This window comes from Pleurodeles waltl, chromosome 6 (assembly GCF_031143425.1).
Source record: "Pleurodeles waltl isolate 20211129_DDA chromosome 6, aPleWal1.hap1.20221129, whole genome shotgun sequence".
NCBI lineage: Eukaryota > Metazoa > Chordata > Amphibia > Caudata > Salamandridae > Pleurodeles > Pleurodeles waltl.
In genome coordinates, this window is record NC_090445.1 from 853,133,463 (window position 1) to 853,161,401 (window position 27,939).

Genomic DNA, 27,939 nt, shown 5'->3' on the forward strand with positions numbered 1-27,939 from the left:
GAAGCAGCAGTTGCTCAGGTGGAATGAGCACGCAAGCCTTCAGGAGGTTGCTTTTTGGCCAAAACATAGCACATTTTGATGCAAAGAAGCACCCATTGAGAGATGGTATGCGTTTGCACCGCCTTCCCTTTTTTCACACACACACACACACCCAACAAAGAGTTGATCGTCCACCCGGAAATCTTTAGTACGATTGAGGTAGAACGCCAACGCTCTTTTTAGGTCCAGACGGTGGAGTCTCTCCTCCTCATGGGAAGGATGAGGGGTGCGTAAAAAGTAGGCAGAGTGATGGACTGGCCTACAAGAAAGGGTGTATCCACCTTAGGAAGGAAGGAAGCCCTAGTGCGCAACACGACTTTGTCAGGGTGCACAGACAAGTATGGAGGTTTTGAGGAAAGGGCCTGAAGCTCACTCACCCTGCGAGCGGAGGTGATAGCGACCAGAAAGACAGTTTTGAAGGTGAGGAGCCGCAAGGGACAATTATGAATTGCCTCAAATGGGGTACACATCAAGTAAGTAACATCAAGTAAGTAAGTACAAGATTAAGGTCCCACTGAGGCATGATAAATGGAGTGGGAGGAAATAAATGGGTAAGCCCTTTTAGGAATCTACTCACAGTAGGAGATTTAAAGAATGAGGGCTGATCAGGTAGCCTAAGAAAGGCGGAAATGGCAGATATGTACCCTTTAAGGGTGCCCAAAGCAGAGCCCTGTTGGGCCAAAGAAAGAATGAACAGAAGAACCTTGGATAGAGGGGCGGAAAGGGGATCAACAGATTTGTTGGTACACCATGCCACAAATTTATTCCAACGACAGGCGTAAACAGCTTTGGTTGATGGACGCCTGGCTGCCAACATAAGAAAACAAGTTACTTACCTGTAACTACAGTTATCCAGTATTGGTATCTTTCATAGATTCAAGCATGTGAATTTATGAAAGATCCAATACTGGATAACATTGCAGACTTCGGGTGGAAGGGCAAAAGCTGTCAACTGGCGCAGCTCAATCTCCACGCATGAAGACGGAGGTTGGAGAGGTTCGGGTGAAGAACCGTCCCCCTGTTGCTGCGACAGAAGATCTGCCCAATAGGCAGTCTGAGTGGAGGATTGATGGACATGCTCAATAGCTCTGGATAGCACACTCTCCGTACCCTGACTGGAGCCACCAAGATGATTTGGGCCCGGTTGTCCCTGAATTTCTTGAGAACTCTGGGTAAAAGAGGTATAGGCGGAAAGGAGGCCGGAGTTCCACTCGAGACGAAAAGTGTCTCCGATCGAGTGCCGCCTTGGAAACTCCAACGAGCAAAACAGCTGACATTGCGCGTTCTCTGCAGAGGCGAACAGATCTAACCAAGGCTCTCCCCACTGATAAAAGAGACCTTGCGCCACCTCTGGATGGAGATGCCATTTGTGATTGGCTGTGCATCGACGGCTGATTTTGTACGCTCTGGCGCTGAGGGAGCCCGCCAGATGTTGAACCATCAGGGCAATGCCCTGATGTTCCAGCCATGTCCAGAGGGGTAGTGCCTCCTAACAAAGGGTCCAGGACCCTACACCGCCCTGTTTGTTGGAGTACCACATGGTGGTAGTATTGTCTTTGAACACCTGCACCACTTTCCCTTTGAGACACAGAAAAAACTCGACAAAACGGTCGAATTCGGACAATAAATAGCCATGGTAGCTCTTCTCTGGATCAGCACGTGGCGTGGAAAGAAAAGAACTGACGTCACTGCGTGAGGGCGGCGTCTATATACTACTGCCAAAGTCATCACGGCAACCACGACACAAATAACTCCCGTGGAGTAGACCGACGCCACCTGCCAATGCGCAAGGGTATTGCTCGAAGAAAAATCTCCGGATCCTGTCTGACGCCTGGGGGAAATTCTAAGGTAAGGAATCTGCAACTAGAAGTCTCTATTAGATAGAAACGTTAGTGAAGTTATGCATACATTACGTGAAATACATTTTGGAGTATCTCCAGTGTAAACCGAACATGGGGGCATAGCTCTTGTTCAAAAGTCAGTGGGTATAACAGCGAGGAAGCTTATTCACAGAGAAAATGTCTCTCATGAAATATTTTCTGCTAAAACCGTCCCCCGCAAGACATTTTCTGCTTAAACCAGTCCTCTGCACCAAAGAAACGTGCACATTTTTGGGCTGGCTTTGTTTATGAGTTTTTGAGAAATCTGTGCACACAATTGTGTGAATTTTGCAAATTCCATTAGCAGAATCAAAAATCTGCATCGACCTATGACTGAGATAAAAACTACGCAGACACTGCCAATATTTGCAGACCACACGAGGAAAGTTAATTACTTTCCGTTAGTACTGCATTTATCAGTCAGGGAGCACATAAACGGCTAAATTATTATGCAAGCCATTTCTGCTGCCGCGGGGGCTCCTGAAACATCCTTTTAATGATGTATGCAGGAATTATTAAAAAGTTATTTCGGTATTAGGGTACATGCGTGCTGCCCGGGACCAGCACACATGCAGTCAAACACAGTGCAGCAACAGCATTTTCGTTTGAAAAGAAGCACACCCCTGGCAGGTGATTTTGCCATACTGACTGATATCCCATATTCAAGACCAGAAAACCTGACTGGCATCAATTCACATTCTCTGTAATAATGTGTGATGTACAGGGATGAAAGTTTGCTCCAAGTAATCTGAAACAAAAGGTGTGGACCCTAAAGCAAATAATTCAGACAGTAGCCCTTAACTCACAGTGACGGACACATCGTGGTGAAGAAATGCAAAATATCAATAGGTAAAGAAATATATCCATGGTCCTGGAGTAAAAGTTCTGAACACGCCTAGAATGAGCAAACTTTTTTTTATCGGGTAAATGAAATGTTCATTACATTGAACTCTTCCTCGTCACACTTCTTAAAATATGCCCATCCCTTTAAAATGTAAGGCGAACGGTTTATACTTATATGGACCGACAGCACGCGATTTTCCTGCATACCAGACACTATCCAGAAGGGTTAAGAGGCCCAACAGATAGAACAGAAACTGGAGTAATAGTATACAGAAACAAACGCAAAAGCAGGAGAACGCGGGCGGGGGGGTGGGGGGGCGGGGGCTTCGCCAAGTTGGAGACCTGCAAGGATGCGACTCTGCTGGGCTCCGCACATCGGGTCCCCAACCATGGCTGCTAAAGTGGCTTAATACCAGCTCAAATACCTTTAAAAATTAGAGAGGAAGAATCTGAAACGGTCACCTGGATACGATGCAGTAGTTGTTCCGAATCCTGAGCCCAACAGCTTTATTTTTAAAAAACCCGCTGCGCACGTCAAACTTAAGGCTGAGTAGGGGGGTTGAGGGGAGTCTCGGGGATGTGGCTGTCTCTATTGCTACTGTAGGCAAGCTATAATAAAAACAAAGGAAGCGGCAAAAGTTACTAGCATCCGCTGAGAGCACTTGCCTGTCCGAAGATGGCATATGCCTGGCAAATGCCCAACTTGACGGTGCTGAACCTGGGGCAATTAGATGTCCTCACTCCCTCAACTTGGGTGCCCCATAATGCCCCTGACGGCACAAGATCCTTGGGACGCCACAAGGGGCAGCATAAACACAACATCCATTTTTAGTCCTCCCATGGATATAGAGGGCAACTTATATGGCCAGTGCGAAAGGCCTGGCCACTACTTTCTGGAGTTCTCTGGTCTGGGATCCATAGACGCAATTCATGATAGGAGAAACGTCACACAATTCCCATGGGGCCCGGTCCACGGTCTGTGCCTATGTTTCCCAAAACTTCACCCACAATAGTGTCTCCAGGCTCCTTGGTGCTTTCTGGCTGACCGTTCCTGTAAGCATAGACAAGGGGAGAAAATAACTGATGATCTCGAAAATCGGCCACAACCCAACAATATACAACTATGGGGATTCAATAAGGATATTTCAAAGCAAGAGCTCGAGGCCCATGTCCAGGAATTATTCACAGATTTGCTATGGCACCCATCAGACTAGCTAATTCTTCTAGACCACATAGAGGTCTAGCAAAGTAAAAATCCGATTTCCAATGTGCTGATACTACTTCACTTCTTTCATGAAAAGGAGAAAATCCTTCAAGAATCTTGTAATAAAAATCCGTAACTTTAAAAGGTGAAACTATCACATCACATTAGGCGAGAATTCAGAGAAACCATGTCAATCTTTCAGGAAGAGAAAAGCACCTACAAATGGGGATAACCCTTCTGCCTACACGTTGCAATCAAAGGGCAACACCATGCCGTTAAACATCTGCATGAGGATTAGGAGTTGCTGGGCATCACTGAATGACATTGCAAGCTAATGAACAGAATCTCTTACAGAGCAGTCGCCAGGAGGATCCGTGGAAATATCCTGAACCACAACCCAAATGAAAAGAGAACAATGCCACCTTCACTGCCGACGAGGTGGGGTGGGTGGGTACATACTATCTCAATCATCTAATGAACACTGAAGAACACATGTATGCCATGAACCTCATAAGAACTACTCGCAGTATTAATTTATTGTTAATCGTGGCAATTAGCCAAAGACTTTGGCTTTCTACAACGCCAGCTGGCTTGTTGGGAGGGGGGTTTGGGATCCCATCCACTGTTCGTGGAGCCAGCCACACAAGTTTTTCATCTTTTAAGAAGTTTTGCATGATATTTCTGCTGTTGTTAATGCTGGCGGGCCCTTTACGTAGGGGGCTTTGCCTGATTTATAGGGTCATGTTCATAGTTTTCAGATTTTTTGTTTTTCTGCGTGGATTTAGACATTCTTCATGCTTCCACCAAGTGCTCCAAACTTGGAGATGGCGGTGGGATGAGAGGGGGTATGGTGGGTTCATGCTTAAGAGCTAAAACCCTTAGAATAAGGGGACTAATTTTCAAATCACAACCCACCAGCAACTTTGAAATCAGATATCCTAATTTACTATGATGTCCCTGCTATCTATTATGTTCCTGAATGTCCATGGCCTTAATTCCCCATTTAAATGGCGAGCGCTCCTTCAGTGGCTCCACCCTAGGGAGATGGTGTCTTCTTTGAAAATATGGGTCTCCTGTAAAAGAGCTATATCCAAGTGCTTGAGATTATACTAGTACGTGCCAAATTTCACTCTCCACACAATACTAAATTGTGTGGAGTAGCTATACTCCTCTGCAGGGTTTGGATCTTTTTTGTGGCAGCTACATACTCATATAAGAAGGGGAAAAAGCTTAGCATAAAAGGATCAATGGGCACAGGTGCCTTTGAAATATTGATGCTAAATGGTCCCAATGAGATCAAGGAATAATTTGGTACGGACCTCTTTCCCACACGTTCTCATTTCACTATAGATAATTTGATTAAAGAAGGCAATTTCAATACAGTTGTTTTCTTATTATTATACAGATTCTAAATAGATCCTGTGCTTTTACTGGCCCCGTATTCACTTATCCAAGCCATTAGAGGCCTTAAACTAGTCGATATCTCAGTGGCCTTCAGTGGTCTGAGGGGGTGGCGGACAAAATCACTTTACATGCGGACGATGTCCTGCTGATCCTAGGTGACCCAACCACGACGGTTCCCCGCGCTCTTCAGATATTACAGGTCTTTGGAACCTACTCAGGACTCCACATGAACAGAGCCAAACCTGCTATATACCTAATTAATGACTGCTCACCCCATGCACCATGGGCCTTTGACATAGTAATACTACCAGGGGGGGATCTAAATAATTAGGGGTTTTTGTTACCCTAAATAAAGACATAGCATACAAGGGCAACCTGCACCCTGTGCTACAGCTATTGGGAGCAGACATAAAATACTAGTCTTCTCTCCTTGATGGGCTGTTCGGACATTTTCAAAATGGTAAGCCTCCCAAGACTTTTATACCAAATTCAAAATTTCCCCTTTGCACTTAAACACTCGTTTAAGAAAGTTGGCACCATGCTACAAACCCTTCTGTGACAACCCAAAAGTCTTTATGATTTACTATACTGCACTCTTTAAAAGCCAATAGGTAGAAGCCCAGAAACAACGCTAGCACCGTGCTTGACATACCCCTCTCCCCATCCCTAAAGACCACTTATTAGTCTATAGCAGGCAATCTCACAAGATGAGGTGAAGCAACATATATTAGAAATGCCAGGTGGGAAGGCACTAGAAACTGACTGCCTCCTTCTACAAGGCCTATGCCAACTGAATTATCAACTGTCTGTGAAGAGTATTTAACTCCTTCATGAAAATATGCCTATGGACCGATTCTATGTTGCCATCGCACCTAACTCGCTTGCTTAAACCTGACAAGAATCCCAGTGACTCTGGATCATACAAACCAACTGCACTTCATGAATGCCATGTCAAAATATTTGCCGCCATCTTAGTTTTTAGGTATCATTCTCTTTGCCCCACACTAATCTCTCCACAACAATCGGGCTTCTTGGGAGGCTGCCAAGTGGGTGACAACACAAGGTTAGCCTGTAATTAAATAGAAGTAGCTGAACTACACAAACAGCCGACAGTCCTTTTCTCGCTTTATGTGGAGAAGGCCTTTGACAGAGAGGATTTGAGGTTTCTGTCTAGGGTCTTGGACCATACTGCCCAGCTTGAGAAAATGAAGACATTATTCAGACCCTCTATGCCAGGCACTCCACAAAAATCAAGATTAATTGGGAACTCACAAGCCCCATTCCTCTTACTAGAGGTGCAGAGGTGTCGCCTATCTCCCCTGATGTACACACATTTTATACGTAACCCAGACACTAGAGGAATTTGATTAGTCCAATCAAACACAACCTGGGGCTGTTTGCAGATTACATCTTGTGCTTCATCCTTGATCAGAACACCTCTCTCCAAGCCTTGTAGCTAGAACTGTCTAGATTCTTGGCAGTTTGGGATTTCAGATCAACTATTTAAAAAAAATATCACAGGGGATGGGTGTGGCTGTCCACCTACAAAGGACCAAACAAGGGGTACTAGTGGTAGGTTTCACATGGACTGGAAACATGATCAAATACCTGGGTATTCCCCTAACACCAAATATCAGACACCTCTACAGTAGCAACATCTCCTCCCTGTTATCTTACCTTTCCAAGGAGGTATACTGCTAGGGCAAGTTTGAAATCTTATGGACGGGGAAAATCACAGTTCTTCCCTGCCTCTTTAATGTGGTAAAGACTTTACCACCATTATTCTCAACACCAATCCTATCCCAAATTCAAAATAAGATGATACATTGTAACCAATGAACAGGGTTGACCCTAATGCCCAAACTCAAAAGCTCAGAAAGTAATACAGTAAGAGCCAAAGGTGGCACTTAGGTCAACAAGATCAAATATGCACAGTTGCTTTTATCCAGAATGAGTTTCAGGTTATCAAAAATGACAGTAAAGTAGCCTTTGAACAATCCAAAAGGTGGAGGCCTACTTGAAGAATGCCCAGGAGATTGTTGATTTCCAGATGGTTGACAAGTAGTCTGTTGACCTCGTTTTCAACTCTGTTTGCAGAGGGTACAGAAGCAAAATATGCACAGCTGCGTATTACTTTGATGCCTAGTGAGTTGTATTTGTTGTTTAAAGAGAGGGACAATTTGGGGATACGTCTAGGCAAGAAACATGTCATAGGGAGAGAGAGATATGTTAAAAAAGTGTTGTGAATTGGGTAGATAGTCTCAATAGCCATGCTGGTAATATGTCCCTAGCAGGGATTAAGAGTAAACCCAAATTGGTAGTGTTTGAAGAAGCTAGATTATAAAAGCAGAAAGATGCTCTAGCTATCTGATGACGTTTTTATAGGTTTTATTTAACTGCAGGTATCCCTCACAGGAATTAGAGTTCAAAACGTGAGGCATCGGTGGCTCAAAAGAGTGCTTACCAGAAACAACATTACGAAAATAAGAAACTAGATCTTCTGATGGGATACCACAAATATCTAATCTTTTCAATCCACATCAAGCAGTTCACTCAAAAGGATTTTAAAGTCTTAAGAGTCATGCACGACCCAGTGGGTAAAGTGGCCCTATCTGCTGGCATAAGAATTGATGCAATAACTCCCATTTGGAAATGAGTCTTGCAGCTAAAAGACGTCCAACAATTTCACATTCGTAGCCAAGGCTAAATTGTGGTTATTACTTTGGTGGAGTGAGCCTTAAGGTCCTCCTCAGGCTACTTTTTGCTAAGGCATAGCCACAGGACATCCTGACTGAAAGTACAATACACTATAATAAGGTCTGTTTTTATACAGCCTTCACTTTCTTTGCCCTGGAGAATCCAACAAAGAGCTGGTCACCCACTCTGTGCTCCTCATTCCTGTCAATGTAGAAAGTAAGGACCCACTTAGGATCCAGTGAGAGTCACATGCGGAGGAGAGAAAAAAACTGGGGAGCATTATAAGACTGCCCCACATGGAAGGACAACACCTCCTTCATAAGAAAGAATGCCTTAGTCCTAAGAATCAAATTGTCAGGCAAGAAAATGGAATATGGTGACCCACACCGAAATAACTTGCAAATCACTGTCACATGGTGGAGAACTGAAACAACTTTTCATTGGCTTGAAAGATGTGCACATCAAATAAATAAGAAACAAATTAAGGTCCGACTGTGGCATGAAAAGCAGCACAGAGCAGAAACCTATAAGTAAGCCCTTTAAAAATGGTGATTTGAATAAGGGGATGCTGATTAGGCAAATGAAGAAAGGCCAAAAGAGCCAGGAAGTAAACCCTTAACAGTGCCCACAGCAAAGTATTGCCAGGCAAGAGATAAAAGAAACAAAAGTATAACTTGACAATTTTGCTAGAAGATTATCGACCTGCCGGCTCTCACATCAGTCCACAAATTTAGACCAAGTGCCTGCATAAACAGACCTGGTGAATAGGAGGAGAGAAGTCAAGATTGCAATCACTCTCTCCAGATATAGATCAAAACCACTCAACTGGATCTGCTCAAACTCTGTGCAATGGAGATGTATTGAAGAGGATTTGGTGCAGGACCTTGTCCTGCTGCTGGGACAGTGGAAAGAAAAAGTTCAGATTCAGCAGGTTGAAATATCGGACTCTCCAAATCCAATCTATCAGGATGAGCTGTGCTTGGTTCTCTTGACCTTCCTCAGGACTCATGGAATGATCGTCAATGGTAAAAATCTGCAAAGCAGAACTGAGCCCTGCTGAAGGCAAAGCGCATCTCCTAGGAGGCCTTGAGGAAGACAATCCAAGCACTAAAAATAAAAAACTGACATTGTACCTTCTCAGAGGAAGCAAACAGACTAAGCATGTGCACCCCACTGGGAAAGATGCCCTGCACCACCTTTGGATGCAAATGTCACCAGTGATTGGTGAGATACTGACTGTTAAGTTTATCTGTTGTGATATTGATGGATCCTATCAGGTGACTAACGGTCACGTATATCCTGTGAAGCTGCAGACATGGCTTCAGAGACTCCAGCCAATGAGAACAAGACTGCACTTCACCCTGCTTGTTGCAGGACCTTGACAGACGCGCTCTTTTTGAAAAGCAGAAAGGCACAAAGGGCTAGCTGCTTGAAAATCGGCTCCATAAGACTGATATGGTGATATGATCTGTCCGAGACCAGAATCTTCTCATCTCAAAGTCATCCAAGTGCCCCTGACAAACCATAGTTGACATATCCATGACAACTTTGATCTCCGGGAAGGGTAAAAAGAATGGTCTGCCACATGTCAATAGGCATCTGACATCTACTGAGGGCCCAGGTCTGCTTTGTCTGAGATGTGGATGTGCTGTGGCAGGTCCCCTAGTGCAGGGCCTACTGTAGCAGAAGGTTCCACTGCAAAGCTTGCATGTGCCAACAGGCAGAAGGCACTACTAGGCCAGGAGATCAAAAATCCTCATGCAGGCTGAAACAAAGGCTCACGCCAGAAATTTGAGGAGCATTGCCTGACTGACCAAGACTCACTGGAAGGGGCTTCAAATTAACTGAGTAGAATGACTTCAGTGAAGGGCACCTGCTGTACCGCAGTTGACTGATGGAGAACCCAATGATGGGCAGCAATGAAATTTCCCACTGGAGGAGTTTTAAGACTAGCTAAGGTAATGCTGCCTTGAGGACCCTGTTGTCGAGGTACAGAATGGATGTATACACACAATCTGCAAAGATGAGCTGCAACCACTTGGGAGGACTGAAGTAAAGCCAAGGAGAAGGACACTGAAGTGATAAAACTCTGGCCCACTACAAACTGGAGATACTGCTTTTGGGACTACAGGAGCAGAGGGTGTACGTAGGTGTCCTGAAAGTCCAAGGACAGCATCCAGTCTCTGGGTTGCAAGATGACAGAACCTGGGCTAACGTTGGCATTTTTACTTTATTCTTCTTCAGGAAGATGTTCAGAAGTCCAAAATCGGCCCCAATCCCCTGCCCTTCATGGGAACAAGGAAGCATCAAGGGTAACATTATGTGCCTCTCTACGCCTCAGATACCACCACAATCTCAACCTTGGCAAGCAGAGACTGAACTTTTCCAGACAGGATGGCAGAATATACTACTGATGCCTGATTAACAACTGAAGGAATGCCTCGGGGGGCAGCAGAGACAAAAGGAAGGGCAAACCAACTAGTGCTACCCTAAGGACCACTGGTCTGAAGTAACTGCATTCCAGCTGGGCAGGAAAAAAAAATGGAACCTGACCTTTACTGGTCCCTATTACCACTAGGAAAGGGGGAAAAACTACACCGGATGAGAGGGTTTAAGAGGAATGCTGGGCTTGCTGGTGGCCACAGTTTCAGATCTTCCTTTAGGGTCATGAAAAGTCTGAACCATCTCGTGGGCAGTTTCTGAAGGCTTCCTCTATTGATTGGCAATTACCCTATTTCTTCTGATACTGCTGGTTGAAGTGAAGAGTGAGGCAAGCAGTGCCAGAGAGTGCACCACAGCCTTCATTCTTGAAAGTGCACTGGTACCAAGAACACCTTTTCACCAAGGAGACTGATTTCATCGAATGGCATATGTATTTAACCTGCATTCTCAGTATCGTGCACCATCTCCGTGAACATATTCCAGCGATCCTCAGTAAGGGAAGGCAAAATTTCACATCCCATGTACCAAAGAGTATGGGCTTAGCAACTCAAAAAGCATACTATATTCAAGGACCAGAGAGCAAGAGTGGCAGACGAAAGCCTGTTTACCTCAAGCATCAACCAGTTTGGACTTCAGTAGGAAAGGCATTAGGATTAACCTTGCTAATGGAAGCCTGCCTCCCAAGGCCTTCCGGAGTCAAGTGCTGAGTCAAGAACACAGGATCCCCAGCCGGGGGCCTATGGCATTGTTTAACAGGGGGCTTACATGGACTAGAACAAGATCTGGACCATGCAGCAGAAAGGCAGCCTGTGGGGACCTCATTAAATGGCACAAAGGGTTTAGAGGCAGAAGGACAAGCAGAAGAAATCATCAGTAAATTAACTTCAATTTTCACATTAGGCAACTCAAAACCCAAGACATCTGCAGCCCTGCATACATCAGCTGCAGAAGAGGCAATCTCCTCAGTCAGTATGGGTAATTAAGGACAGTCTCAAGAGCAGTGTCTAGGCTACTAGCATTCTACAAATCCAAATGCAGGCCTGCATTGGTGTAGAGAGAGGGAAAAGTTGATTTACGTCCACATTGTCATCACCGTGATGGGATACTGGTTCAAGCTGCTGGACAGTATCTGAGCTGGAGTCAAATGAAGCCTCCAACCTCTGGTAATGTAAGTGCTAAGGCCAAGGGATAACAGGGTATGTACCCGAAACCACAGGCTGCACTTTCACTATTTCACAGTACGACATAGGATGAAATTGAGCTGAAGTCAGCCCTGTACCTAACATCAGAACTTGTGCAGGGTCTGCAAAAACTGTCACAAGCGCCAAGACGTTCACCAACTGCATTAAGAAGCAGGCAGACACCAGGCTTGGGATAGGTCGGACGGGTCGAACGGTGCCGGTGAATGACCTGCTGGGTGATATTCTGACTGGAGCCCCTAAATGATCCGTGGAGCCTGAAAGCAAGCCAGTGGGACCCTGAACTGCTTGAATAACTGCATATCCTCTTTGAAGGTCTCAATTTGCTGCAGTCTGTGAAGGCCAGGAAATTTGGAGTGCATCCACTCTACAACTGGGATTGGGTCTCACTTATAAGAAGCAGCAAGAGCCACCTTAGAACAGTGACTGCATGACTTCTCCTTTGAGTGGGAGCGGTGTAGAGAGGGTCGAACCATGCCTGGACTTCTTAGGTTTATGCCTTAATCTTATTTAGGCTTACCCAAGAACAGTGTATGGATTTAGGATTGACCCCTCTTCTTGTGCTCAACAACGTGAAGTTTGGCTTTTCTCTCCTTGATGGCCTGCGGGATTTACTAAGGGCATTTTTCTCTGGACTATGAGTCGCACATGGTTCTGAGGCACCAACAATAGATGTTGTGTGCATCCTGTGACTGACATCTGCTTACAGCAGTAGAGGCACAACTTCAAGAAGGTGGTCTTAGGAGTACACTTCCTTTTCATACAGTTTAAAGCTTTTAGAAAAAAACAGCAAAAGCCAAAATCTGAAACAACATCTAAAGATCCACATGAAAATGCACAGAAAAATAGGAGCTTTGCATGAAGGGTTGGTGTCTAGATGTAACTCTGTGTTATGATATCAGTAGGAGATGAAAACATTGGTAAGGAGGATCGATGTGCCACCTTTGAGATAGTGGGAGCTACTGCAAATATTTACAGATCTACTCTGGTGTCTGGGAGGGCTCAATAGGTGAGAAATCTGCTGTTAGTGGTATCTATAAGGAATCTGCATTGATTAAAGATAAAGACCTGTTTTAGGCAACTCAAATGGATTCTGACCTGGCCAAGGCCAGTACTTAAATCAACATAATCTGAAATCAAAACAAGCCTTGAGGCAAATGGAGTAGCTGCACTTCACCTCTTCCACACTCACTGACATTCAATGTTGCTAACTTGTTGTCCTACGAAGGGCCCGATTCACAAAGGTGAATTTACACTTTTATGTAAGTTTTTTTTTTTTTGTATTCACAAGCTATGAGTTAAATATTACAAATAGTAATTTTACAACTGCAGAGATTTCACACATAAAAAGTACTGTCTCCTTACGCTTTCAGTGTCTGTGTTCCTCTGGGGACTACTATCTTTTTTCTTGCCTGCTTATGTTTCCTGGCATCCACTTATTCTCCACTTGCTGTCCCACCCACCCTCTCACTCCTCCCACAAAACTTTTTAGTGTTTTTGAAGCATTTGTAAACATAAAAGCAACAGCTGTATTTAACAGCTCCAAAGATCATCCTTGGCACTGGAGCAGTCGGGCCGCTGCCCGCATCAACATCACGAATTACGGATACACAGCTCCTCTTTCTATGTATATGCCTGTGCTGGCTGCAGAGATACACACAGTTGTCGTGGAGCGTTTCTTATCCACCACCTTTGCACAGTCCCTTGCTGTTTCTCCCACCCGGCGGTGCTCTGATCGCTAGGTTTCTGTTGTTGGCCATGCCGTGTTGGAGTAGGTAATGAGCAGCAGAGTCCAGGGATCTATATAAACTCTATGCCCCAAAATGTGGCTATTATTCACTTTCAGTGCAGCCGTGGCATTTAAAAAAAAAAAAAAGCCTCTTTGCTGCCCAATGGCAATATTAAAATGAAATTTGCTGGGCCCTCCATGGCCATGCCATTTGCTATGTCTTCGTGATTACCCTAGAAGGCATTACACAGGCTATGTTTATGTTCTAGAGTGTTTCCCAGGGGGCAGAGACTGAATGGCTGCCTCAAGAAGTGGCAGAGTATGCTCATGCACTGCAGCCACTGTGAAAAAGTCTTCTGCAAGAGCAATCTATGTGAAAGGCAGGCTGCAGATTAAGAATAAATTATAACATTTTGGATATGCAGTGTTCGGAGACTGTAGTCTGTGGTACACTGAAGAATGGCTTCCGCTAGGAGTGATGCTTGGCTGGGATGTTTCCAATGGGGTGAGTCCAGCTCTAGATTACAAGCTCTCTTGGCAAACCGTAGATTTTTCAGTAGCTTGTGAACCACACATGGAAAATGGATGTTTATTTGTGTTTGCTCTTTGTATCTCTTTTATTGGAGCAGCACCGTGAACGTCCCTTTTCAGTATCTACAGCTGCTTCCCATTCCACCCTCGCGCCCTGTTACAGAAAAATAGGACCTTTTATATTCTCGAAATTATACTTGATCGGAGTCAATAAGAACTTCCTTTTCATTTGCTGGCCATGTATTAACCTCCATGCTTCCGCGTAACAATCGTTGTTTAAAAATGCTCACGTAATTTTACAATTATGTATATTCGGATGGTGCGTTGCTGCACACAGGAAGCAGCCTAAACCACAATGGGGAAACAAGGAGGTGCATTGTCCATGAAAGCGGAACACTGCTTTCCTGAACAATTACCCTGTTTTCCTCTGCCTTAACCACGCATGTCTGGAACAACGAACATGCATGATTAAGGCAGAGGAAAACACGCTCAAGATCGGAGAGGACGCAATAAGGTAAATGGGGCTGGGGTAGGGTTAGGGGTAGTTTTAGTTTTTAAGGGTAGGGGCCAGAGTATTCATTTTGTAGGGGCAGGGTGGGGGGGTCGGGGTAATTTTAGGTTTTAATGGTGTGGTGGGGGGTCAGGGTAGTTTTAGGGGTGGAGTGGGGGACTGGGGTAGTTTTAGTCTTTAGGGGCAGCGGTGGGGGGTCAGGTAGTTTTTGGATGTTTTCGAATTATGTGGTTTGTAATAATATTCTAATTGATGTTATTGTTTAATCAGCCTTGATAAAGTCCGTAATAGGACGAAACACGTGTCGGTTGAATTCCATTACCACAAGCAGGACTATTCTTGGATGGACTTACCTCGGACCCCATTGTTTGGTCTTGTTTCGAATTTTGTGTAAATAAGTGTAACATTAGGTCTATGTTCTAATTGTTGAGTAAGGTGTAGAAACAGGTTGCTTTTTATACCGACGGATTTCAATGTTGTTGTAATATAGAAATATTGGCCAAAATGGGATGTAGTTTTTAATGTACATGTATATATCTATTAAAAGATTGTTTACATTTATTTGCCCCCTACAAGCCCTTGTGTAAATTTCTTTGATCGTTGGTGTGTCATAATTGAATTGACCATAGACTTCTGTGAATCCATTATATCTGACAGCTAATTACTTATATTGTTTATGTGCTCCACATGACGTTTTTTATTTAGTTTTAGGGGTGGGGTGGGAGGTTGGGGTAATTTTCGTTTTTAGTGGCGTAGGTTGTGGTAGTTTTAGGTTGGGGGGTTGTGGTAAATTTAGGTTTATGCGGCAGGGTGGGCAGTCGGGTAGATTTAGGTTTTAGGGACAGGGTGGGGGTTGACGTGGTAGTTTCAGGGGTGGTGTTGGGAGGCTGGGGTAGGATTAGGGGTGGGGTGGGGGTTCAGGTAGTTTGGTTTTAGGGGCGTGGTGGGGAGTTGGGGTAGTTTTAGGGGCGGGGTGTCGGGGTGGTTTTAGGGGCAGGGGTGTGAGTTCGCAGTAGTTTTAGGGGCAGGGGTCACCGTAGATTTAGGGGTGGGGATTGGAGTAATTTTAGGTTTAGGGGCGGAAGGGAAGTTTTATCGGTGGGGTGTGGGGTCGGGGTAGTTTTAGGTTCTAGGGGCAGGGGGGTTTGAAGTAGTTTAGGCTTTAGGGGTGGGGTCGGGTAGTTTTAGGGGTAGGGGGTTGGGTTTGTTTAGGTTTTAAGGTGGGTTGGGGGGGGGGGTCGGGTGGTTTTAGAGGCAAGGGGTGGGGGGTCGCGGTAGGTTTAGGGGCCAGGGGTCGCATGCTGGAACCACGCATGCCTGTTTCACACATGACTTTACAACGAAAAACCGCTGTTAAGGCATTTGTGGTAAAAGCATTAGTGGTAACAACGCAGTCATTGTTCCGACCGCTTTGTTCAGGCATGCGTGGTTCCTGCATGCGTTGTTCCGACATATGTTTGCTGCACACGTTTTAACAGGTGGTTTCGTTTTTTTAAATTATTCTTTAGTTGTATTCTTACAACTGTGTTGCGGTGGCAGAAGGCATCAACAATGCATTTAGCTTAGAATTGTAAAAATAACATTAAGCACAGTTATGCTTTAAGAATAACACAACTGAAAACACCAGATGGAACACATGTGCAGCAAGACAGTCAACAATTGGCACATGTATACTCAAATTCACAGGAACTACTTGCACCATTTTGCTTATGGGAGCTTATTTGTATATTCGTGCAGGGTACATACATCTAGGCCTTTAGTTTCCAAGAAGTGCCTGACTCTATAAAACATACCATTTAACGTTACCTTCAACCTTGTTTTTTTTTGTTTTGTTTTTTAAACACACAAAGACACAGCTCTTACCTATTTGTTTTTTTCACCAAAAAGGCAAAACTATCCAAACAATTCCACACCACACAATACAACTCCACCAATTTCCAATCCATACTACATAAGCCAACACCAAAACTCATAATTCCACTCAACAACACAATCAGACAGCACACCACATACATCCAATCCACATCACAGAATTCCACATCATGACACAAAATTTAACAACACTCCACATAATTAAACTCCACTTCATACAACTCTACAACAACAACAAAAAACACCATTCCATAAAATTACACCACAAAACACAAAATCCCACTCCACACAATTCCAGTACACTCAATACCACATAATTACTATCCACATATTTCAACTGCACACCACGCCACACAATTCTAAAACACAAATTCACTTCACACCACACAATTCCACAACAATTCCAATCAAACCAACATACTTCTACTACACACCACATACACACACTCCATAACACATGGTTCATTTACAACGCCAATAGCTAACTCATGTAAATGTGAGACCAATTGCATTGCAAATGGTTGTTTTCTTTTCCTCACCATGAAGGAGCATTTTTATATGTCCTAGAAATCAAATGGGCCTCATCAGTCATCTTATGAGTGGTTATCAACCTTTTCAGAGGATTCACTGTCCCGTTTCTAACTTGTGTGCGGCTTTATCTTTCTACTTCGCTGCAAGCCATAACCTTTTTCACTACAATTCATAATATTTCTTGATTTTATTAAAGGACTTCATCTTCCTTTTTTGAACATATTCCCAATTTAAATACATTTCACTAGCTGCCACCTCCACGAAGCCTCCATATCTAGTCCTGGGATTGGACTCAGGGATACCCAAGAGTGGGGTACAAGGAAAGCTTGTGGGCTTGTTTATGGTATTACTCTTGGCCCTAGGTTTCTTCCACAGAGATGATTGTAAAGAGTGCTTCTGAACACTACGTCGGTGCTTCTGCACACACAAATTGGTTTACTTTTGGTAACTTTACAACACATGGATGCCCACTATATACAAAGGTGGTTATTCAGGTCTGCTGTTAAAACTGAAGTAATCCTCAGGCCTTGCCATCACTTACTTGTCACTAGAGTGAAAGAAAAAAAATATATATATTAAATGTGCCAAACTGAAAGGTTATTGGGTACATTTTGAATGTGGTCAGCTACTCCACTAAAGTGCAGCTGAACTTTCAGAGAGAAGGTCTTCTGTTCCACAAATATTTTTAAGCATTAGGTATCTCAGTGTGAATCACGGTCACTTTGGCATCAGCTAAAGACATGAACATGCATGATTCATTTTAGGAACCACTTTCCCTACACAGGAAATGACCTTACTCCAAAGTGTAAGATTAAGCTGGGACCAGATCTGAACGAAGATGAGGAAGGAGATCCTCACTCTAAGGTATTTTATTTTTACTCATGCTAGTAGCATTTAAAATCACCAAAAGAGTGCCTACTACAAGGAGACGGGGCATGTCTACGTTTACCTTTATTACAGTCTGGATATAAAATCAAACAGTACCATTAGACGTAAAGTGTCTACTGCAGAATTTATTCTCTAAGCAGCACATCAGATGAGTGTCTGTGACTATGGTTTGAATATTTTTCTATAGGATTCCCTCTTTGGGGATATAGAGGGTGAGAAATGTCATTGTAATGTTTTGCTTGAGACCTCACTCACGTGCTTTCTGCAAAATCTTTTGTTGACAAACAAACAAAAAATAGGTTAGAATGGGATGGATGTAGAGCCAGCCCATTACTTACCATTGGTTGGCTTTAACCTCACTCTCCTTTCCTTGCTTCTTATCCGACTCCACCTCCTACTTACCACTTACTTCCTATGTGGACCAAGTACAGCTTCCTTTTTGAGGCCAATGTCCTTCCACTGGCCCCATGCTCCTGCAGGTACTTTTTCTTACATTTTAACATGCACTCTGTAAAGGTACAAGTGTCTTGGGTCCTTTCTACCTCCCACCGTTCATGCTCCTGTCCTAAACCCCCTTCCTTCCGCTGTCTGTTGTGTTGGTGCTCCCTCCCTCCTCCCCCACAACTCTCTCATGTTGCTTACCTGCCACTCACCGCCATCTTCCTTGTGTTGCTGCTCCTTACCTCCTCCCCCACACATCCCTTGTGTTGCTTACCCAGTTGTTCCCAACCTTTTGACTTCTGTGGACCCCTGCTTTAACCTTACTGTAACCCTGGAACCCCCACTGAATCATAACTGGAATCAGGGGACCCCCCACTGAGTCATTCCTAAAAGTGGGGGACCAATTCTGTTAATATTATTTAATTTTCTAAGTCAATGCGGACCCCCTGAGGAGGTTTTGCGGACCCCCAGGGTTCCCCGGACCACAGGTTGGGAACACCCCTGCACCGTCCCGGTCCTGCTCTATGTTTCTGCTTCCTCCCTCCACACATCCCTCAAGTTGCTTACCTTCTGACTGCCCTCCTCCTGAGTACCTTGTGTTGATGCCCCACCCACTATGGGTCCCCCTAGCCCCTACAACACTCCTGCCTCCCACAAAAAACATTAAAGAAAGCCAAATAACTCGATTTTTTTTTGTTCTAGACATATTGCACAGCAGTAACAAAAAAAGCGCTATGACAGTTGATGCTGGCCACGTCGTAGCGTTTTTTCCCCCTTTATTTTAAGTAGCCAGTGATGCTGTGGAACATGTCCAAAAAAACACTGACAAAGCCAACAGATCGTGCATAGGCAAAACTTACTGGCTTTTGCCTGCTCGTTTCAAATTTAACCTTCTAACTTTAAACTATCAAACACATCTTCACACTTTCAAAACAAAATATAGACTATTAACCACTTTTTTCAGTATTTGATGCTATGGAGAGACCCAAATACAAGGAAATTGATCACTTGGTTTACTCTAAATTGTTAACATATTCTCAAATCTGAGCAAGCACACAGATCGATGCACTGAAGCAGGCCAGATCGATATCTTTCAGTAGAGTAAATGCCCTTACAAAGATTGCAAGAGAAGGTCAATATCTCACAAACAATTACAGAAAGTTCAGTAACCTAAACCTACACTGTGGAACAAGGAAAGACTGAGACCTACTCACAAAGATAAATGTGGTTGTAAACAAAATATGACAATTGAATTTACCTTACTTACGGCTAGCATGAATTCACAAAGGGTTGCTGGCAGACGTAAACTACCACATCTTTACTTCAGCACAGCACTGGTGAAAATACCCTTTTCAGGGTGGGAAGAGGGATGACGCACCCCCTAGTTTCTCGTCAGGGAAATAGTTTCCCTGCAGAGAAAACTAAAAGGAAAAAAGTGCATTTCCGCAGGAGATTCAATTCCCTCTGGAGGGAGTTAGTTTTTCACTGTGGTGGACAGAAGAAATGGGTTCCGGATTTGAAAATCACACGACTTTCCAGGAATCTGCATGAAGTCCCGGGCACGATGCAACTTTCCGTGTGGATTTCATTCCTTGACATTTTTGTGAATTCCAAAAAGTAGTAAATCTACACTCAGACTTAAATGTAGATTTACCGCTCTGTTCTTCGTTAATCGCCCCCTATATCTTAAACTGAGTGCAACAGTAGGGGGAATGTAATTCGTAAAAGCCGGACCACGTGGAGGCGTTAATGATAGATACTCGTGTTCAAGGGTAAATTACAACGCATAAAGACTTATATAAACCATCATATAACATGTTAACTGATCTCGAGTTCTTTCACGACGGCAAGGCACAATACCTGTATATTTTATTGCCAAAATGTGCATAATGTATCTTGTAGATTCACAGAACAGTCACGCAAGCCCTAATAGGTAGATTAAGCCAAATAGCATTTCCCCGTTGCGATTTCAGAGAACTATGCATTGTCAGCAGCAGCGCACGCACGGCGCGGGTGTAAACACTGGCAGGACGCAGAGATATATGGTGACAGCAGTCAAAGGTACTCACACACTGGCACAGGGGCAGCATTAATGACAAATTAAAGTGGGTTCACTTAGGGGCGAATTCACACCAGCTCCTCCCACTGTACCACGGCCATCAATGGAAACTGCTCGTCTGCACTAACTCAGATTGACTTCAGAAAAACATTCCCTTATTCTCAACTTTAACAGGCTATTTGTTATTTATGAGCTCTCGAGGACGCAAATATTTCTCGATGCCAACTCGAAACATAAACCAGCACAGCTGTAATCGAAATGGCATCTGAAATTATGCATGTCTTGCACTCAAGAACCAACATTTGTGGGTAGAACTTTCCCCTGGAGATTTCGGCTACTTACAGCAACTGAAAACTCCGGATTAAAGTAAAATATGAATAATTCCGATTGGGTCTGTAAAGTCTGGCACAGATCCCAGTGGAATTAAGAGCCACCTTTGAGGAGGGCCTTACTGTCCTTTTGCATGGTCAGGATGCTGGACTTGCAGACGGTTATAATGGACATTACCACAGAATGGGTGAGATTGTCCCTCTGGAAGGGGGTGAGGGGTGGACAGTGCTTGTATGTGGAGTTGTGATGGAAGTCGGTCATTTATGAGGAGGATCACTTCAGTACAAGAGAGGACCCCGTGGTATGACGATCACAGGGAACAATCGGGCTGCTAGTGTTCCTTTCGAGCAGGAAGTGGATTTACCAGGAAAATAACTGATTCCTATACATTTACCCCAAAATTCAACCCTCAAAAATGGATTTATAGTTACAATAGTCACTCATAAGAGAATAAGAAGTATTGTGTAAGAGTTTAATACATGTAACAGCTGTGGTGCCAGCGTTTGAATTCAAGATACATATGTTGAGAGATGGAGGTTAATTCAGTGCTTGATTCTAGTAAGGGTTAACACGAAGTAAGAGAATTTATTGTCAGAGATGGTCAGTCAGGCAGTATAAGCCACCGTAAAAATGCAGACATATTGTTACTGTTGGGGGGGGGGGAGAGGGGGGACAAACCATGTGCACACAAACACACGCATGCCTGTGTGTATAAAAAATATATAGCGTCCAGATCTTCTATGGCTAAAACAGACAGATGGTGCAGAAAGAGAAAGGTGGAAGCTCAACAGCCTAAAGATAAAATTAAGCTTGCAAAATTTTGAACCTTGTAATTTTCTTTTTAGCCACTCTGTTAACCAGTATACAGTATTCTGCATCTGTAAGTTATAGAGTGAGAGAGCCGAGGGGTCTGTAAGCCTAGCTCCTCCAAGGACAAATACTTAGGTATGTACAGTATCTGCAGCCATACAATTCTTTATAAGAAATCCTACTCCCACACGTCTGTTTCGTGGGTTAGCGAGAATAATACTGTTCATTTCAGTACATGAAACAGTAAAATCCAGTTAGCTTTTCATTACGTCAACGGTAAATATATAGATACAGACAGCATTCCATCATGAATTATTTGCACATTTGTTAATCACTGGGGAAACCCGACTGGATTTTTCTATTTCTGTGGACAAGAGGCGAGCCCCGATAGCTTACCCTTCACTCCCTAACTACTGCTGTTTGCTTTTGCTAAGACTTTCACTAGTTTCCTAGGGAAGCTGCGAGACATGACGAAGTGAAATTCATACAGGAAAATAAAGCACCAACGCAGTTATTAAACGCAGTGATTAACCGCAGCGCTCGGTGCTCCGCTCCCCTTTGCCTCGGCATGGTGCAGGTATGACGTCCTCTCTATCATCTGAAATGTAACTGCATTTTATTTCACATCGACTTCACCCCGAGTTTGAGGATACACATCTAAAAAAACACAGAATCATACTCGCAAAGTCAAGGTTCTTCTCCCAACATGCCAAAGTCCCAGAATAACATCCCATCTCAGTGAAAAGTGTTGAAGCTGCTGCCTTACAGATATAGGCCCTCATTACAACCCTGGCGGTCGGTGGAGAAGTGGCAGTAATACTGCAAACAGGTGGGCGGTAAAAAAAATGAAATTACAAGCATGGCGGTGACCGCCATGCAAAACCACCACTTCTCCACTCCGACCGATGGGCTGGACACTTCGGTCTCCAGCCTGGCGGCCGTCACTACACCGCCGGCGGTATCACGACCCCACATACCGCCATTCATTTCATGGGGTTCTGTACTGCCACAAAATCCATGTCGGTAGGTACTATCAGTGCTAGGGAATATGTTCCCTGGCACTGATGGGGGTCTCTGCCGCCCAGAGTCCTCCCCCCAACCCACGACCACCCTATCACGCCCCAAAGGTGGTCGGACCCCCTCCCCACAACCCCCCAACATTGACACACACCCACAAGCACACTCACACACAGATTATACACTCACACATTTTCCATACACACAACACACCCTCGCATGCATACACGCACTCACACACCCCCTCTACACACTCATACGCACACCGCCATGCACGCCCACAACACACAACACCCCCCCCTAACGGCCGATCACCTTACCTGGTCCGATGATCCTCTGGAGGGAACGGGATCCATGGGGGCTGCTCCGTCGCCAGCTCCCCGTCACCAGAACACCGCCATGCCGAATCATGGGGCGTGATTCGGTGGGCGGTGTTCTGATGTCGTGGCGGTAGAGGTGGAGCAGCCTCCACTTCACCGCCGACCGCCAGTATGGCTGCTGACGGCTCTCCATCCGGAAAAGGGCGGAGGGCTGCCAGCAGTCATTATACGCTGTGTGGAAAACCGCCTGCACTGGCAGTCTTCAGCACGCGGTACCAAATGAGGGCCAAAGTGTTGAGGAGTTTGACAAAACCTCTGACCCTAAAGTCCTCCAAAGGCTCTCTCTAAACCCCCTCCCGGTGAAGTTGCGCTGAATCCCCTACAACGTGATAAAAGCACGTTGTCTGTCACAGCTGAGGATGAGACCTATGCTCGGTTACACAACATGTAGTAATCTCAATAACCTCAAGATAAAAAATGCAGGAAAGACATGACAAGACACCAAACATTATCTTTGCAAATTCCTAGAACCTGGAACATCCACGTCATCAAGTCTCTCATTCACGATTTTCACAAAGAAACTGAGGATTCCTCTCTTCAAACACTGCATGTATCCAAGTGCAACCAGCTGAAGATGCACACTCAGTTGCTAATCTCATTGTCCTGTCTGCCTCCGTCCATTGTTGTTCTCCATCCACATACCCCTAGTTTTGTTTAGCTGTTTCTTTGTGGGTAGGTTCACCCTCTATCGACCCAGATACACACATGAACATATACCTAACTAACAGAGTAAACACACAATTGCATTTGTCCAGAAGGAAGTTTAAAATAAGAGGTCAGTGATATGAGTACAGTACATTACAAAGCGGTTTTTTTAAAGAGAGGCACAGAACAAAATAGAGGGGCCAGGTTTAACAAACAAAATAATTCTGAGATTACCTGACCACAGTTCCCGCCACGTATAATGCAACCTCACACGGCATTTCTTTTGGTAACATAGAAGCTTATGCACAATTTGAATACATCGTCTACAAAATAAACAAAAGACAGCATTTAATAATGAGACTTTTTTGGCATGGAATAAACAAATGTTTCTATAGTTCAACCGACCAAAATACAGCGAAAAGGCAAACGAGTTTGGAGAACATTCAAGTTACACAGTAGCATATGATGCTAAACCAAATTTCAATACTTCCTAAATGTAGTCTGTACTGACCCAGACTATACGACAGACTCAAAGGAATCACATTATATGAAAGGAATCCCATTATTTGGGAGGAATGTACCATTTTGTGAGATAACTTAGAAGTACTGTAATGCACCATCATTATTTGTAGTATACAAAAAGTGAATGATGTAATGCTTTAATCAATCTCAGCCACTAGTAATTACCCGGGGCCTCATCCCAGTCAATTATTTTGCCCACCATGCCACCTCAGTTTGGACCCAGCCATATGCAGATCAGTCTTGACCCTGTTCTAATGGGATGGTGTGCAAAATAACGATGAACTGAGATAAAGGCTGAGGAATTACCAGTGGCTGAGATTAATTCAAGCACTCCATCCATCATTTTGACAGTATACTTTAGTGTGTCACCCTAAGAGGGAAAGGTATGCTCAGACATGGGTCCCATGCATTCCGTGTCACTGAAAACAAGCTTTACCTGGATCATGAGCCGTAACTAGTGTGAAACTGGTTTTGGGTTGCTTCTGTTTTAATTCAGTTAGAACTTGGCCTGGCAGTTCGGGCTGGACTGTTCCCATTGGCGCAGGGACAAGGCTGATTTGCATATGGCGGGGATCAAACTGAGTGCACGCCTACATGATTTAGTATGAGGATTTTTAGCCAGACTGGCTAAAAACCTGAACTAATTGTTTCTAATTAACGTAGAATACTTTGTAGGAATACTGGAGCTGACTAATTGTATTAGTTCCTGGAATTGTTAGCCAAGAACTGAAATCAATGACAACTCTGGGATGGTGTGGTGTAACTCTTAGACCTAGTAATCATTTGAACAGAGTATTTCTTGAACAATATATACATTAACCGGACTGAGGTAGCTTAAAGTTGGTGCTCATTTGGATCTACATGACATAGTGAGCTGTTCAAACCTTATGTTGGAGCTGAGAAGTAGTCAATATTAGAGTTCTCTACACTAGATAACTTAATATTTTTCCTAAGTATTATTTTCTAGGACTGACCAGATATGATATCCAGAGGAAGACTAGCTAGTGGAGAGGTGCTTGAGATTTAGTATACAGTAGGTCCGATTTCTAATAAAACGAATGGAAATCCAGGAAAAGATTATTTGCAAAATATTTATAATGTTTCTTTTCCAGTTTGGTGATAGCTACAGGAAGCTTGTAAACTACTGTTTGGGGCAATAAGAATTTTGATAGGGGTGCATACTGAGAGAATTATGGAAGCTTGCAAAGTAGTCTATACTAAGTCATGTGGGAGATGTCTAGTTTTGCTCAAAAGTAAACACACAGAAACTAGTCACGTTGTTTAACCCATGCCTTGTCATGGTGGTTATGTCCAGTGGAGCAGCACTGAGGTGCCACCGACGTAACCACTATGTCCTGGTATAGGTCCTTGGGGGAAGCGCTGGTGCTCCCCCGAGGGCCTCCCCCCACCCATCCCAGGGCAGGGCTAGAAGGGGAATCGCTTCCCCTTCTACCCCAAGCTCTCCCGGCCCCCCCAGTGACATCAGCACGCGATCACATGCTGACCTCATCAAAGGTCACCTCCCATCGCAACAGAAATGCTAAGAATTTCTCTTCCGCTCGGGGGCAGGCAGAGGCATGAAAGGAAAGGCCTTTCCTTTCATGTCTCTGCAAGCATTTCTGCTGCCCGATGGAAGTGCGATCAGGCAGCAGAAATGCCCATTAGACACCAGGGGTAATTTTTTTTTGTTTATTTGTTTTTATATATGTGGGGAGCAACCCCTTAGGCAAGAGTCGCTCCCTGGGGGGGAAATAATTTTTAGGCCATTTCTGTCTAATTAGGCCGATCTGCCCCTGGGGGAGGGGGGCAGAAACCACTAGACACCAGGGATTTTTTTTTTATATACTTCCACATAACGGGAGAGGCTCCTTGGGCAAGGGCCGCTACCCAGGGGGGGCTCAACATTTTTAGGCCTTTTCTTGGCGCACCTACACAAGTGAGGTATAATTTTTACTGGGAGACTGACGGGAATGTTGGGTGGTAGGAAATGTGTCCCGGTGCAGTGATCCCACTCAGAAATGTGGAAAAATGTGATTTCTTATCTAAATTTGAGGTTTGCTGAGGATTCTGGGTAAGAAAACACTGCGGGATCCATGCAAGTCACACCTCCCTGGACTCCCTCAGGTGTCTAGTTTTCAGAAATGTTTGGGTCTGGTTGGTTTCCCTAAATGGCTGCTGAGCCCATGACCAAAAACGCAAGTGCCCCCGCAAAAACAGGTAGTTTTGTATTTGATAATTTTGATGTGTCCAGATTGTGTTTTGGGGCATTCCCTTTCCCAAACACTAGGCCCACCCACACAAGTGAGGTACCATTTTTATCAGGAGACGTGGGGGAATGCTGGGTGGAAGGAAATTTATGGCTCTGTTCAGATTCCAGAACATTCTGTCACCGAAATGTGAAGAAAAAGTGTTTTTTTGGCCAAATTATGAGATTTGCAAAGGATTCTGGGTAACAGAACCTTGTGAGAGCCCCCCAATTCACCCCCATCTTGGATTCCCCTAGGTGTCTAGTTTTCAAAAATGCGCAGGTTTGGTAGGTTTTCCTAGGTGCTGGCTGAGCTACAGGCCAAAATCCACAGCTAGGCACTTTGCAAAAAACATGTCAGAATTCGATGTAAAAACGTGATGTGGCCGTGATGTGTTTCCTGTCGCGAGCATTAGGCCTACCCACACTGAGGTACAATTTTTATCGGGAGACTTGGGGGAACACAGAATAGCAGAACAAGTGTTATTGCCCCTTGTCTTTCTCTACATTTTGTCTTTCCAAATGTAAGACAGTGTGTAAAAAAGACGTCTATTTGAGAAATGTCCTATAATTCACAAGCTAGTATGGGCACCCCAGAATTCGGAGATGTGCAAATAACCACTGCTTCTCAACACCTTATCTTGTGCCCATTTTGTAAATACAAAGGTTTTCTTGATACCTATTTTCACTATTTATATTTCAGCAAATGGATTGTTGTATACCCGGTATAGAATGAAAACCCATTGCAAGGTGCAGCTCATTTATTGGCTCTGGGTAACTAGGGTTCTTGATGAACCTACAAGCCCTATATATCCCCGCAACCGGAAGAGACCAGCAGACCTAACAGTATATTGCTTTAAAAAATCTGACATCGCAGGAAAAAGTTACAGAGTAAAATGTGGAGAAAAATGGCTGTTCTTTTCACCTCAATTTCAAACTTTTTTTTATTTCAGCTGTTATTTTCTGTAGGAAACCCTTGTAGGATCTACACAAATTACCCCTTGCTGAATTCAGAATGTTGTCTACTTTGCAGAAATGTTTAGCTTTCTGGGATCCAGCATTGGTTTCACACCCATTGTTGTCACTAACTGGAAGGAGGCCAAAAAATAGTAACAATGGGGTATGTCCCAGTAAAATGCCAAAATTGTGTTGAAAAATTGGGTTTTCTGATTCAAGTCTGCCTGTTCCTGAAGGCTGGGAAGCTGGTGATTTTAGCACCGCAAACCCTTTGTTGATACCATTATTCAGGGAAACAATCACAAGCCTTCTTCTGCAGCTCTTTATTACATTTTTTTGTTTAAAAAAAACAACATTTTCGCTGTATTTTGGCTAATTTCGTGGTTTCCTTCAGGGGAACTCACAAAGTCTAGGTACCTCTAGAATCCCTAGGATGTTGGAAAAAAGGACACAAATTTGGCGTGGCTAGCTTATGTGGACAAAATGTTATGATGGCATAAGCGTGAACTGACCCAAACAGCCAAAAAAAGGCTTGGCACCTCAGGGGGAGAAGGCCTGGCAGCGAAGGGGTTAACTCCCATTCACAAGCAGGGCAAATAAGTCTACTCAGTTAGTTTGCTTGGTTGTTTAATTTCCCTATGAAATGGGCTTTCAAAATCCACATCAGAAGGCTGATCATCAGTTGACAAAGATGGTGCTCCCCCTAATACGTAGATTTAAAGCATGTGTATGATGCCATATGTGAGGGCAAAGAAAAAAGTTA

At 44.1% G+C, this 27,939-nt stretch overlaps 1 protein-coding gene across 3 annotated transcripts in view; it reads right to left on the bottom strand.

The window, feature by feature from the left end:
• Positions 1 to 27,939, bottom strand: part of ARMH3 (armadillo like helical domain containing 3) — a 748,421-nt gene that overhangs the window by 240,562 nt on the left and 479,920 nt on the right. For all 3 annotated transcript variants that reach the window (XM_069239576.1, XM_069239578.1, XM_069239579.1), the window contains exon 20: positions 23,687 to 23,775. In XM_069239576.1, the coding sequence (XP_069095677.1) occupies positions 23,687 to 23,775 (89 nt within the window). The remainder of the gene's footprint in view (positions 1 to 23,686; positions 23,776 to 27,939) is intronic.